The sequence below is a fragment of the Cervus canadensis genome, chromosome 14 (assembly GCF_019320065.1).
Source record: "Cervus canadensis isolate Bull #8, Minnesota chromosome 14, ASM1932006v1, whole genome shotgun sequence".
Taxonomy (NCBI): Eukaryota; Metazoa; Chordata; class Mammalia; order Artiodactyla; family Cervidae; genus Cervus; species Cervus canadensis.
In genome coordinates, this window is record NC_057399.1 from 10,002,671 (window position 1) to 10,017,238 (window position 14,568).

The 14,568-nt window shown below is 43.6% G+C and overlaps 1 protein-coding gene across 1 annotated transcript in view; it reads left to right on the plus strand.

The window, feature by feature from the left end:
• GABBR2 (gamma-aminobutyric acid type B receptor subunit 2) overlaps nt 1–14,568 on the plus strand; it is a 356,730-nt gene that overhangs the window by 137,206 nt on the left and 204,956 nt on the right. Inside the window, exon 3 of the mRNA XM_043486441.1 lies at nt 11,036–11,206. Coding sequence (XP_043342376.1) covers nt 11,036–11,206 — 171 coding nt within the window. The remainder of the gene's footprint in view (nt 1–11,035; nt 11,207–14,568) is intronic.

Genomic DNA, 14,568 nt, shown 5'->3' on the forward strand with positions numbered 1-14,568 from the left:
GAAAGAAATAAAAGTCACAGGATGCCACATGGGAAAAAAAAGTATCTTAAAAGACCAAAAAATTAAGTTACTTTACAATTTAATATTTACACATAAATAAAAGCTTTTCTCTTAAACTGGGTGATCGACAGTTGAATATTGATTTTATTATTACTCCTTGAACTGAACATATATATTTTATATACTTATACATGTAGTGTATAATCCTAATAAAAGTTTAAGAAGAAAAATGTGAAGAATTTGGTCTTCAATAAAATGTCAAATATACATATGAGTTTTGCTTCATATAATTGAATTGTAGCATCTCAGGCAATTGAAGCATAATAAGCCATGGATTTAGTATTGTTTTTTTCTTCTTTTAAGCAAATCTTTTTTTTTCTTCTGCTTTCTCTTAAATGGTTCCACTTGCTTTCCCGTATTGTACCTGGATGCCTTCCTAAGAAACAGCCTTTTTGATGGAGAGATGAACCAGATTTCAAGAACAAAAGTCCCAAGTTTGAGCCCTAACCTTGCCACTTGCTCACATGTGACTCTGAGCAAGTCACTTATCTCTCTGAGCTTCAGTTTCCTCATCTATAAAATTAGGGCAATAAAGTCTACTCTGTATCGTGGGGTTTTGTGAAGATCAAAGTTAGGCTAAAGCAGGAAATGAATTTTGGAAGTTGTTCATCACACAGGAGAAGCGTAAATGTCTGTGGAGTGGAAGCTGGTGACATTAGTCTCCCTGCTTGCCAGTCACTTGGCGTGTGATCACGTGCAAGTGGCTTAACCTCTCTGAGCCTCCGTTGCTTCATCAGAAAATGCAGATCAAAATAATGTCTGTCCCATAGGTGGTTTCGCACATTCAGTGACAAAGTGAGCCCTTCATGTCAAGCCCTGCACACAGTGCTGGCCCCTAGGTAGGTGCTCACTAGGCAATACCTTGAAGGAGGCAAAATTTCTGAGTTCAAATCCCAGCTTTGCCCCTTGCTGCTCATGGGGCCTTGGGCACGGCGCTGTGGCTTTCTGAGCTCCAGTCTCCATGAGGAGCAAACACTACTATGCCCTCCCTGCCTCCATCAGCAGTCGTTGCGAGTCCCCAGTTTTCAAGGACACGACAATGGACATGGGTGGTAACAACTCAACTGCTGTGCATCTCTGAGTGATTAGCACTAAATTTCATCAATAGGAAGGAGGTTGATTGTCCCCACGGGGTTCCAGAAGAAGTTTCAAGCCCCAGAGCCAGTCTGCATGTGCTGCTCAGCAAGCCTTATTGGAGTGGGGCCGCAGAAACTCGCCCCAATGCCAGGCTTTCATTTTCCCTCCTTAACTTGGGAGATGTTTTGTGGCCACCCCACGTCACATTAGTCTCACAGGCATCTGTGTTGAGGCACTTTGTGTCCAAACAGTTTTTCTCCAGGGCTTGGGCGCAGCAGTGACCTGGCGCAGATCTGAAGTGGACCCCAGTTCCCAACGCACACAGCCTGGCGCCTTTGTATACGTCCTGGCACTGGCCACAAACAGGGTTTTGTCAGAAGCTTCCTGAGAAAGTTGCATTCCATTCATCTTGGCTGAAAGGAACCCTAGATGACAAATACCTCCCTCATTTAATTACAGAAACAGTCAGCAAACCCATGGAAGGAGATTAAACCAAGTGGAGAAAAGAGCAAGCCTCAATCATCTTCTCCCCGCCGGCATCTGGCCTGCACTTCTCACCTAGGATTTAGCAACCCGGGCTGCTCTTGGTTAGATTTTCCACTTGAAAAATGGTTTATTTCTGCAGACAAGTTAAACCTAGAGGCCCCAAACCAGGTAAAGAAGGAATTACATTTAGAGAAGAATTCATCAGTGGCTGAGAGTTTAATAAAGACCCTGAAATTGGGAGGTGTATTTACATTTTTCACCTAGGCTTGAATCTACAAAGAGAAGTGAAACACAATGGCAATTATCAGAATAAATCAGATCAAATGACACACATACCCACACAAAACTAACCAATTCTTTAATCATTCTCCTCAGTTGTTGGAGAGAGAAGTATAGAGTTGTGTGGTATACAGATGAAGGAAGCTTTCAAGTCTTTGGTTCAACCCATCATTTTTAGAGATGAGAAAAACAGACACCACAGAGGGGAAATGCTCTGCTTTGCTGTCAAAGCCATAGAGACAAGGGTAACTTTTCCAAGTTTTCCAGCTCCCTGAGTGCCTGTATAGTTGTCTTCACTCTCCGTTCTCTCTACCTGTGGGCCCTTAGTGTGAATGAGACTCACAGTTCCATACGCTCACCCTAAACTTTTACAGAATATTCCACGGCAAGCCAGAACTCAGAGAGAGACGCTGATGGCTGCCTCCTCTTCTACTTTTCTGGTTAAGGGTGTGTCCCCCAGAATTTCCCAGGACCAACCATGCCCACCATAGACACCAGCTATGTTTGAGACACCCTGAAAGCCTTGAAATAAGCAGTTTCTTCTCTTGCTAGTGGGTCTCAGAAGAGAGAGCAAGCCTTGGATCATTGCCCCACTTCATCTTGGACTGATGGGTCAGAGCTGGTTGAAGAAAGAGAACCAGGACTTGTCTGGTTAAGTGGTTAAGAATCTTCATGCCAGCGCAGAGGACACAGGTTTGATCCCCGGTCTGAAAAGACCCCACGTGGAGCAGCTGAGCCCATGTACACAACTGCTGAGCCTGTGCTCTAGAAGCTGTGGGCCCAGCTGCTGAATGCCGAGCACCTGGAGCCTGTGCGCTGCAACAGGGGAGTCACCGGGATGAGAAGCCCGCGCCCGGTGACACAGGGGAGCCCCCTCGCACACAGCAGATGTGAGAGCTGGGCCGTAAGGAAGGCCGAGCACCAAAGAGTCGATGTTTTCTATTTGTGGCGCTGGAGAAGACTCTTGAGAGTCCCTTGAACAGCAAGGAGATCAAACCAGTCCATCCTAAAGGAAATTAACCCTGGATATTCATTGGAAGGACTGATGCTGAAGCTTCAATACTTGAGCCACCTGATGCAAAGAGCCGACTCATTAGAAAAGACCCCGATGCTGAGAAAGATTGAGGCCAGGAGGAGAAGGGGGTGACAGAGGACGAGATGATTGGATGGTATCACTGACTCAGTGGACATGAGTTTGAGCAAACTTCTGGAGACAGTGAAGGACAGGGAAGACTGGTGTGCTGGAGTCCATGGGGTCGCAGCGATGTAACAACTACAACTAAAAAAGGCCCATGTGCAGCAATGAAGAGCCAGTACAGTTATAAATAAATAAATTAATTAAAATTTATTTTAAAAAAAAGACAACCAGATATGAAGTCAAAAGACCAATTACATTTTCCTGCTCTGAACTTGCACGGATTGTGTCACTTTTCTGGGCCATGGTTTATTTAGCTGTGAAATGGGTAGGAAATCCCACCTCAAAAGCACTAAGGGACTCAGACTCACTGACGGTCTAGATGTTTGGAAGCTTCACTGATTATAAAGTAGCTGGGACATGATTGAGAAAATCCTACCAGATGTTGTCTCTTGGCACTCGGAACCTTGCCACATGAAATTACAGCTGCCCTGTAAAATAAAAGACTTTTCTCTCCCCCCACCCCACCCCCAGAATCTATTAGGGACCCAGGTCCTTCCTTCCTTGGGTAACACTTAGTCATGTCCAACTTTTTGTGACCCCATGAACCCTAGCCCACCAGGCTCCTCTGTCCATAGGATTTCCCAGTCAAGAATACTGGAGTGGGTTGCCATTTCCTTCTTCAGGGAATCTTCCTGACCCAGGGATCGAACCTGGGTCTCCTGCATTGCAGGTAGATTCATTACCACCCAATCAGAAAATTGGACAACTATGCCTCTAGTCACAGTTGCTGATCTTTGAGGCAATCAAGATGCTTTTTTTCTCTTCATTTTCATTTATCTTTCTAAATTCAAACAGAGCTATAAATTCCTAGAAAAAGCTAGATAGAGGGTAGACAGGAGAGCACAAGAAGTTTTAAACAGAAATCTCCAAAGTAAAGTTTTATAGGCGGAAAAGAAAATTCCTGGCAGTAATGCATGACAGAAATTTAGTGTACTGTGTTGATCCAGAGAATCAGAAAATAAGGCACTCATTAATAGAGAACTATGTAAGGTGGGAGTGTACTAGACACCAAAATCTGTGCTCAAATACTTGTTCCTCAGTTTTCTGAGAAAAAATACTCAATTATAATGTAAACAGAAAATAGGTCCATGGGCAATCCATGTATCGTCTCTTAATAGGCCACCTCTCAAAACACCTGCCTTGCTTTTGAGGATGAGTACATTGAAAATACCTAACATTCAACCTTTGAAAAAATACTGCAAAAATAACCAAAGACTCTCAATACCCAGAAGTAGAGGAAGAATTCAGCTCTGAAGATGAGCTATTGTAGGATAAAGAAAAAACTTTGGACTTCCGGCAGCTTCAATCATATGCAGAGAAGACATGGTCTCCATGAAACATGAGATAGGATGGAGCAAAAAGGGTTCTGATCATTACAAAATTACTAGAAAATGGAAGAAGTCAATAGCAATAAAAAATATGGCAAGGACAGTAACACTAAGAGTGACTTGAAAAGCAAGCCCACTGAATAGAGAACGTGAACGGCACGTCTGTAAAGCTTCTCGACCACACTATGTTCAGCGGGCTGCAGAAGCAACTATTAATAAAGAGCTGCCTTATCCTTGAGAGATGAGCAAAAAGGGAGAAAGCCAGGTAATGCGGAATGTTGGTTAGTATGTGAAGAAATGAGAACCGTGGTGCTCTGTCGCTGGGACTGTGGATGATACGGCCCTTTTACCAGAAATTAGTGAGACTGAATTTTCAGGTACCCTCTAATAAGAGATAAAATGAGATGGTCTTTCAGAATGTAGAGGAGAAGGACCAAGATGTTAAATCTTAGAAAAAATATGACAGATATGGATTTGGGGAATGAAAGACAACACGTAGATAGTCAAGTAGTCTAGAGGCAAGAATATATATGAATATTAATGTAATATAAATATAATGAATATATAGCATTATGTATTATATATAAATGCCACATTTATATAATGTATTTATACTTATGTATATATATGTGTATGTACATACACACACACATATATATGTTTTTTAGTTAAAAGACTTGAGCATATAGATTGAAGGCTTCCCTGTGTTCCAGATAAAATCAAGAGTGCCGCATCCACATCTATTTAGGCAAATTTTTTAAATTCTAAGAATAAAGGAAAAAACTCTTCAGGTGTCCAAACAAAGGAAATCAGTTACCTGGAAATGAATAACAGTCAAACTATCCTCGGGTTTCTCCTCTGCACCACTTTGTAGTTTCAAAGCAGAAAAATGGTAGCCCAAGAATTTTATATCCAGATAGAAAATATGTATAGATATAGATAGATCCATACAGATATAGATCCATATCTGCCATGTGTCAGAGCAACATAGGGTCATCCTCAGAAAATTTTCAACCCCTCACCCTTCTTCAGAATATGAAAAGATAGTCTAACAGGTTAAGACAAAAAGCAAGATTAATATATCCAGAATGGAGAAGTCTAATACCGAAGGGAACAAAAGGAAACATTTTTTAAAAAAACGACTGCCAGCAAGATGATGAATGCAACGTCAAGTATTTATTGCAACAATAAGCATGTATTTTAAGATCCATTCATGTCCTCATTTCAAGAAATATTCTTAAAAACAATCTTAATGGAATACAAATAAAAGGAGAATCAGAGCTATGACAGGTAAATGCAAGAAAAAAATAAAGGGTTTCAACATTAATATCAAGATATTAATTCAGTATTAATATTGAGCAAGATATTATATGAAACAAACAGCAATAAACGACAAACAGGGTTATTTTATCTTGATAAATATTTTAATTCTCAAATCATTCAGTGATTCTCTGGTAAGCACCTGCAGTTTGCACCAGAGAAGGGTATATATACATTGCTGAAAAATAACGATGTAATGAGCACTTATCTTCAAAACAACATAAAATCAAAATGTAAAAGGCAAAAAATTTGAGTAACATGGAGAAATTGTCAGAGACAATAGAAAAAAGCTCAACATACCTCTCGGTCTTTGATTGTCAAGTAGACAAAAATACAAAGCACGTGTTAGTAATATAATTGGTTAGTTGGGTTATACCTCTTATGCATCAAAAGTTTGATAAAGAATTTTATAGCTTACAACTAGAGACTGCATCTGTTTTACTGGCTACCATGGAACTTTCACAAAAATTGATTGTATAATAAGCCACCCCCCAAAAAAAAACTCAATAAATTCCAAAAGCAGACACTGTATACACCAAATTCTCAAAACAATACAATAAAACTAGAAATGATAACAAAACTGTAAAATAAATTTAAAAGTACTCTCTCCTTGGTAGGGATTAACTTGAAACCTCAACCATAGTCTGTCTAGAAATGGACTTGGTTATGTGAAACGAGGCAAGAGATTGGATCTTTGAATGGGGTTCCTGATGCTGACAGGCCACGTGTTGCAAATACTGGGTGACTGTTCTGGAGGGGGAAAGCCTGGCCCACAGGCCGCAGAGGATGGCCATCAGAGGAAGAAAGGGCACAGATGTTAGAGTGCTTTAGCTCTGGGTTCGAATTCTGTTTCTACCTCTTACTCACTTTGGTGGGTATCTCGATGTCTTTCCATTTCAGGACCTTAGTCTTCTTATTCAAAACTAGGGCTGTTGAGCTATATCAATGATTCTCAACCTTCACTGGGCTCCATAATCACCTTGGGAAGTTTTTAAATAATACTGATACCTGGGCTCTATGCCCAGAGATTCTGATTCACTTGGTTTGGAATGGGACGAAGTCATCAGTATTTTAAACAGTCTCCTCATGTGACTCCAGTGTGTAGCCAGAGTGGAGAGAGAACCCCAGAACTAGATGACTTCTCAGGTTCCTTCGGTTCTCAAGTCCAGCAGTGCTCCCCAGCGCCTGCAGCCTTTGCCGGTAGAAGAAAGTTTTAGGAGGCTAAAGCTAGAAGAACAGTGATGCAAAGCAATCTAATCAAAGTGTGCATTATCTCAAATGGTGCAGAAAATGTCAGTGCCAGTTAATATTTTGCACCCAACATGATTTAGACCCGGGGCATATATTGTACTCCAAGCCCATTGTAAACACAATGGGCCATTTATTCACTGAACAGTAACCACTGTAATTACCTACAGGGCAAACATATGAGGTTGTTCAAGCAACAATTAATTGTGGACCTGGAACTAATGGGACAATAACAGCAAAGTATCAACCAGAGTGTGATTCAGAAATCACATCAGAAAACCAATATTTTCCAAATTGTATTAGATAAGCATTTTTGGGGATGCAATTGCACATATACCATCCCAGGTCCTGAAATAGTGTCTCCCAGACTTTTTAATAGCTCCTTCTTACACTGACCATAGGAAACTGGAAGTGTTGTTTTAATCTTGAGAGAAGAGTCACAGATACTGGGTCTGAGCAGACTGTAGAGAGCTTCTGTTTTCTTACATCACTATGGGACCTAAGTATCACCTTCAGGCAGGTGTGCTCACTTTGTTTGGTTGTAAGATCCTTGTTATAAATCTGATGGCAGCCGTGGATCCCCTTTTCAGAAAAACGTGTGTGTCTGAATGCATATGCATGCCCACAGGTGTTTTCATAGAGCTTTTCCAGAGCTCTCAGACACTTTGAGGCCCCTCTGTGTGCTTTCTGGGCCACGGGCTAGCCTCCGTTTGCACGGCTCCAGACACGGGGATCTCACTACTTCCGTCAGCAGGCCTTCCCTTGCTGGACCGCTCTGGATATGAGTGTCCTCATTGTGTCCAACTGGGATTTCCTCTCTCTGGGTACTCCCTATTGGGGCTTACTCTACCCCCCAGTTTTTTTAACAGCTGATCTATCCTTGACCTCTGCCAAACTTGGGATGGTGTCCTATGTCTGTGGGGATCTTAGAAATTGCTTTCTATAGGTGCTCTCTAGCTCTGGTGACAGCTGATGGGTTGTTGTATGTTCAGCTCCAACAAATGGGACCTGTTGAGGCTGCCAAGTGAACCAAGGAGATCCGGGGATGCTAGGAAGTGGCAACCTACTGCCCGAGCCAGGTCACCAAAGGGACAAGATTGCCATTGCCCTGCTCTGCTGAAGTCTTGGAGGGGAAGGAGTACTTCCTCAGGTCACAGGAAGAGCAGCAAAGCAACTTCAGCTGGGGGCTGGGGGTGCCAGGATGTTTCTTCCCAAGATGCTGAAGCTGGACTCTGAGCTATACTGAATCTCGAGCTGCCGGAGTAGCAAACGTTGGGGGAGAAAGCTGGTAGCAGCAAAGGGAGATCTTGCTTCAGCCTTGCCCTCTCCGGATCAAAGATTTAAACGAAACAAAAGAAGGAAGGAAATACTACTTTTTAAAAATAGTATTGGGAATTCCCTGGTGGTCCAGTGGTTAGGACTCCCCACTTTCACTTCTGAGGGCATGAGTTCAACCCTGGTCAGGGAACTAAGATCCTGAAAGTTGCGCAGCATGGCCAAAAATAAAACAACACTTAGGCATTCTGAGCACGAAGTTTGGTTAATGAAGCATACTGAAGGTTAGCCTAAACCAAGTAGCGTTAACAAGTGATGCACAGACATAACCATGGCAGTGGTCACAAAATTCTGGAGCTACCAGTTCTCATCAACAACAAAAAACTATACAAGAGTTTATTAAATACTTGATGCCGCTGCTGCTGCTGCTAAGTCACCTCAGTCGTGTCCGACTCTGTGCGACCCCGTAGACGGCAGCCCACCAGGCTCCCCCGTCCCTGGGATTCTCCAGGCAAGAACACTGGAGTGGGCTGCCATTTCCTTCTCCAATGTGTGAAAGTGAAAGTGAAAGTGAAGTCGCTCAGTCGTGTCCGACTCTTAGCGACCCCATGGACCGCAGCCTACCAGGCTCCTCCATCCATGGGATTTTCCAGGCAAGAATACTGGAGTGGGGTGCCATTGCCTTCTCCAAAATACTTGCTAGACACATGAAAAACAAAATAATCTGTCAGGGGCCACAGGATCACGTTAAGCCTAACCGTCAGTTGGGTCAGCGCTCGTCACATGTGGGTACAGAATCTTCCTCCTCCCTCACCAGGCGCCACCTTGGAGAACAGATGGGAGGACGACAGACAGGCTAGAAGGCACCATGGAGGGGTTCTTTTACACTCTCAGGCTGGGGAAGGTTTTTCTAAATATGACATAAAGCCTGAAAACAGAAAGGAAAGAAATTAATAAATTCAGCCACACACACACACACACGCAAACACCTCTGTATGGCAAAGGGCATCATGAGAAACATCAAAAGCAAAGGTACAGACTGAAGGTGAATTAGCGACTTACATCACAAAGGGCGAGTCTCCTCACTTCTGCTCACCAGTAAGGGAAAGACTCAAAGTCCAATTGGAAAGCAAGCAAAGGATGTGAATACTTTCCAGAAAGATACTGCAAATTGTTCTTCAACATCAGAGAGATCCTCAACCTCACTCTTAATAGGGTAAATGCAAATCAGAACTACAAGAAGGTGCCATTTTTCCACCATCACACTGCAAAGATCAAAAAATTTGATAACCACCTTCTGTGGATGAGGCTGAGGGGAAGAGAAAGCAGAGATCAGAAGAAATGTTATAGAAGAGGTGACATTTATGCTGGGCCCTGTAGGACAGATAATTAAAATCCAATTTAGCAACTCATAGGCACTTAAAAGAAAAAGAAAGACTAATAAAGGGAAAGATGGACAGATTTGACTACTGACTGTAAATTAGAATATACACACATGAAATGTAAAAGCAAAGAAGCTGGGGTGTTTGCAGCACCTGTAATAGCTTGAGTTTGAATGCTGTACGTATAACAGTCTTCATTAAATTTGATAAGAAAAGCATTAGAATACCACTCAAAAAATAAACAAGAGACATGAAAAAGCAATTCCTAAAATAGGACCTATGACTAGTAATCAGCCACATAGAAAAAGGTTCAACATAATGTATAACCAATAAATGTAATATGATTCCAGTTTTTCAGTGATAAATCATTAATAAATTAGATAGAAAGATGTTTTATTTCTGTCTGTTGACAAGAATGTGGTAAGATTGATCCTCTATAGTTATACCTGGCTAGTGGGTGTGCAGATTGATGAAGTCTTTTTTGGAAGTAAGTGTGAAGTCTTTATTTTTTTAATTAATTTCTTTATTTTAATTGAAGGATAATTGCTTTACAATATTGTGCTGGTTTTTGCCTTACATCGACTTGAATCAGCCACAGGTGTACATGTGTCCCCCGCATCCTGAAACCCCCTCCCACTTCCCTCCCTACCCTATCCCTCTGGTTGTCCCAGAGCACTGGCTTTGGGTGGCCTGCTTCATGTATCGAACTTGGACTGGTTGTATATTTTACATATGTTAATGTACATGTTTCAGTGCTATTCTCTCAAATCATCCCATGTCTTTAAAAGCTCACATTCTTTCTCTGGGAAATTTCACATCTTAGACTATCCTATGGAAAAAACCTGAAATATAGGGGGGAAATGCTAAGCACAAAGGTGCTTGTAGAATAATATGATAATAATGACAAATTAGAAATAGTTTAAATGTCCCCAAATTAAACACAATTTAGTAAATTGCAGTATGTTCAGATGCTAGAATGTTATGGAACTATTAAAAGGTTTACATGCTAAAATGTTTGCAAGAAGTTTTAACAGAATGGTTAAATGCTTTTAAGACAGTGTTTAATGAGGGAATAAACAAACAGTTCAAATGTGTATATAGAATGATCTCAAGAATCTTTTTTTAGTTGGTCGTCATGCACAGAGAAAGGATCTGAAGGAGGCAGACGACAACATTAACGAAGGTTCTTTCTCCTTATTTTGCATTTTTAAAAGCCTCTTCAGTTGTAACCTGTTACTTTTGCAGTAAGAAGGTTAAAAGTATTTTGCCGGTGTGCTTGTACCTGAAGTGAGAACTAAAGACCTCTGCTCCCTTAGGAAAGATCCTGGGCCCACAGCTATGAGGTCCCCGCAGTAAAATGCTGTCTCTTTTGTGTTTTCCAGCTCTCCTTTGCCGCCACCACCCCTGTGCTAGCAGATAAGAAGAAATACCCTTACTTCTTCCGGACGGTCCCATCAGATAACGCGGTGAATCCAGCCATCCTGAAGTTGCTGAAGCACTACCAGTGGAGACGGGTGGGCACGCTGACCCAGGATGTGCAGCGCTTCTCAGAGGTACAGGCTTCTGGGAGGCGCCCCTCACCACCTCCAGGCCAGGGGCGAGACCGCTCCGTCAGGGTGGGCGCTGTTCCGGGCCTTGGAGCTGCTGAGGCATTCGGCTGTGCGTGGGGCCGGTGGAGACCTCCAACTCGCATAGCTCAGGAGTGGAACCTTCCCTTCCACTGTGCCTTTTGGCTAAATCATGTGGTTTATTCCCTCACCACCCCTGTAGATGTGTTGTTCTTGCTGCCGAACCTAGTGATGATCTAAAATCATGAGGTGCCACCAAGAGTGTTTCTCCTGTGAGGAGAATTTGGGGAGAAGCCGGCTTGGAATGAAGATTCCAAAGTCACTGTGGACTGGGTGGGTTTTTTTTTAGTTTTTGTTTGTTTGCATGATTTACAAATATACATCAATACTTGGTGTTCTGAGGCTTGCTGTTGTTGTTGCAAGGAAAAGAAGAGTTAAATTACATATAGTTAAAAAAAAAAAAAAGAAAGAAAGACAAGGGCTGCTTTACCCAATCCACTCTCTCTTCCAAGTCAAGGCCGGCTTTCTGTGTATTGTTCATCTGCCCAGACCTTTTTCAGTACTTTTAAACCTAATGTCCTCATACTAGGTAGATATTTTGCATTTTTCACTTTGCAACAGGTCTTCGAGATCTTGATTGACTTCGTTCTTATTAATGGGCTATGATGTTCTTGTCGGGTGAATAGATGGTAAATTACTGAATGTTTACAGCTTTTTGATATCACAGCCAGCACCTTTCCACCTAGGCGTGCGTCTTCACAGTACATTTCTAGAAGTAGAATTACTGGGACATTTAAAACGTTCAGACAAACTGACCTCCAGAAAGCCTGTTCTAATTTCTAGTTCCTCCAACCGCTTTGAAAATTTCCACACATTTTTACAAACAGCGGATATTAGCAAATCTTAAAAAGCTTTCTCCATTCAGCGGAGTGCAGAATGGTTTCTTTTTTTTTTTTTTTCTTCCTCATCTCTTTAGAGTCCCTACTTTCCTGTCTTCTTCTAGTGTGCTCTTGGTCCTTGGAGCTTCCCCACAAGATGATTCAGTCCAGGTTTGCTTAGGAGCCCAAGAGAAAAAAAGAGAAACCACTGTGAGCAGATCCTCAGGGAAATGTGTGAGGTGGGTGTGTAGGCAGACCTCTGTCAGAGGAGCTGGGGAGGACTCACCCCTTCTGTCAGTGGGGGGATGAGTTGGGGGAGGTGGAGCAGAGCAGGGCCGGGGACCCCCAGACCCGGTTTCCACGCCAGCTCTGCACTTACCTCTCCGAGGCTCTGCCGCATCCTTCCCTGGGAAGGAGAGGCCACTCCATGTGTTAGCTGTGAGACCTTGGCGAAGTCACCTCACTTCTCTGAGCTGCAGTTTCCGCCCCTATAAAATGGGGACAATAACCCTTCCCAAGCCCATCCTGCAGACCTCCTGCCAAAATCAGATGAGTCATGAATTTCAAAGAGTTTTGCAAGCTATACAGTTTATGCGCCGAGAGGGATATTTTCAGAGGCGCTTGAAAAGCAGAAGTGGTCTGCAGTCATCCAAACCAGGCCAGCTTTTCCCTGACAAGAATGGCCCTCCGCTTCCCACCTCTGTTTCCCAGTCCCCAGGCAGAGGTGCAGAGAGAACTTGACCTCCAGTGGGAGCGACTCACTGCCAAACCCTGAAGAGGCTGTTGCTGGAAGCCTGCCCTTTATACGGCAGCCTCGAAAGTTCTGGAATGAGTGTGAAGCAGATTAATGATGAGGGTGGGTGGGGCCAGTCCTGTGGCCCCATCCACGTGAGACTCTGCCGAGACTTGGAGGGACCTGCTTTTTTGCAATGGAGTCTGTGGCTGACCCAGCCTGAAGGGCTCTTAGAGACATCTCCCCCAACCTCCTCATTGTACAGAAGGGGAGACTGAGGCCCAGAGAGAGGAAGGAACAAAGTTCAGGGCTTCCAAGCACCTCTGAAGTCATGAAAGATTGTTGACAGAGAAGTCAAGACTGAATCCAAGAATCTAGACTCCAGATCCAGACAGCCCATTGACTCCTTCTTTCCATCCCTAACTGACTACCTGATGTCACATGAGAACTACCTTTGTGTAGAGAGGTTTGAAAAACCCCAATCTTTGGTTTAAAGAGGATATGTGATCAGCCCCAAGCTTTGTAGATTTGCAAACAGCTAGCTGCCCTTTAGGGAGAGGTTATGGTTCCCATTTTACAGATGAGGAAACTGAGACTCACAGGGGACAGGTGCCTTCTTGCCCCGGGGCACTTGCTGGTAAAGAGCCTAGCTGAGGCTGGAAGCCTGCCAGACTGTTGGTCAGTGTTTTCTCCTTTCCTCTGACCTCACGGGGGTCAGGAGATGCCAGTTTGGTGCCACCTGTCTGTCCCCGCACGGCTGTGTGAGAGCCTTCAGCCAGGTTTCAGGACATCTCAGTGGGAAGCCTCTTTTCTAAGGACAGGATGTTGCTTGGTGGTATTGCTGGCAAGGACCCCTCTCGATTTTAATCTCTCAGCCCAGCTGACTCCTCTCTGTGCCCAAGGGCTTTGGCATCCCTCTCCCGATGTCTGGCTGCATCACTGGAGTGCAGACCCTGGAAACTCGCCAGGGGCTAACAGCTTTTCATGAGTGCAGAGGAAACTGGATTCCTTTTATGAAACTGGTCGATCAGCAGCATCAAGCACTTCTGTTCCGGAATTCTGGAAGGAATGTCAAATGAAAGCAATCCTCAAGTTAGAGGGGAATGGGGGGAAGCCTTAATTAAAACCTTAACCTACTGAAAGGGGTAGAGGGCTGAGGGTTATCCCACCTTGGAACCAGCTGCTCCTTGGAGCCCCCGTCCATGAGATTCAAAGCTAGTGTGCAGTGACCCAGAGCTGCTTCGGCCTTGGATCAGATAAGCCGATCTCTGAGCCCCACTTTGCCAAGCGGTGGCTTGGACCCCAGGCAGTTCACTTCACCTTGTTGGCTTGGGTGTACCAGATCTAAAGCTGCTGCCAGGACAGTCAGGGGTCCATGGGGAACTAGTGACCAGAAAGATGGCACTTGCTTCAGCTCTACCCTCTCTGGGTCAAAGACTTATATCAGAGGAGAGAAAGAAAGACTTGGTACCAGAAGATCTCTAAGCCCAGATCTGCCAAGCAAGAGCTTTGTGGCTCCAGGCAATTCACTACACCTCAGTGAGATCCAGTTTCCCTTGTATAAAGTAGAGATATTTATCCCCACCTCACAGGCACTGGGAGATGAGAGGGTTAGATGAAAAAACATAAATGAAAAACTTCTGCATAGTTGGAGTTCATTAAATGGACATTCTCACCTCCCCTGGTACTTGGGACAAGCCCTAGGAATGCATATCCTTTCACTCAAAAAATACGGA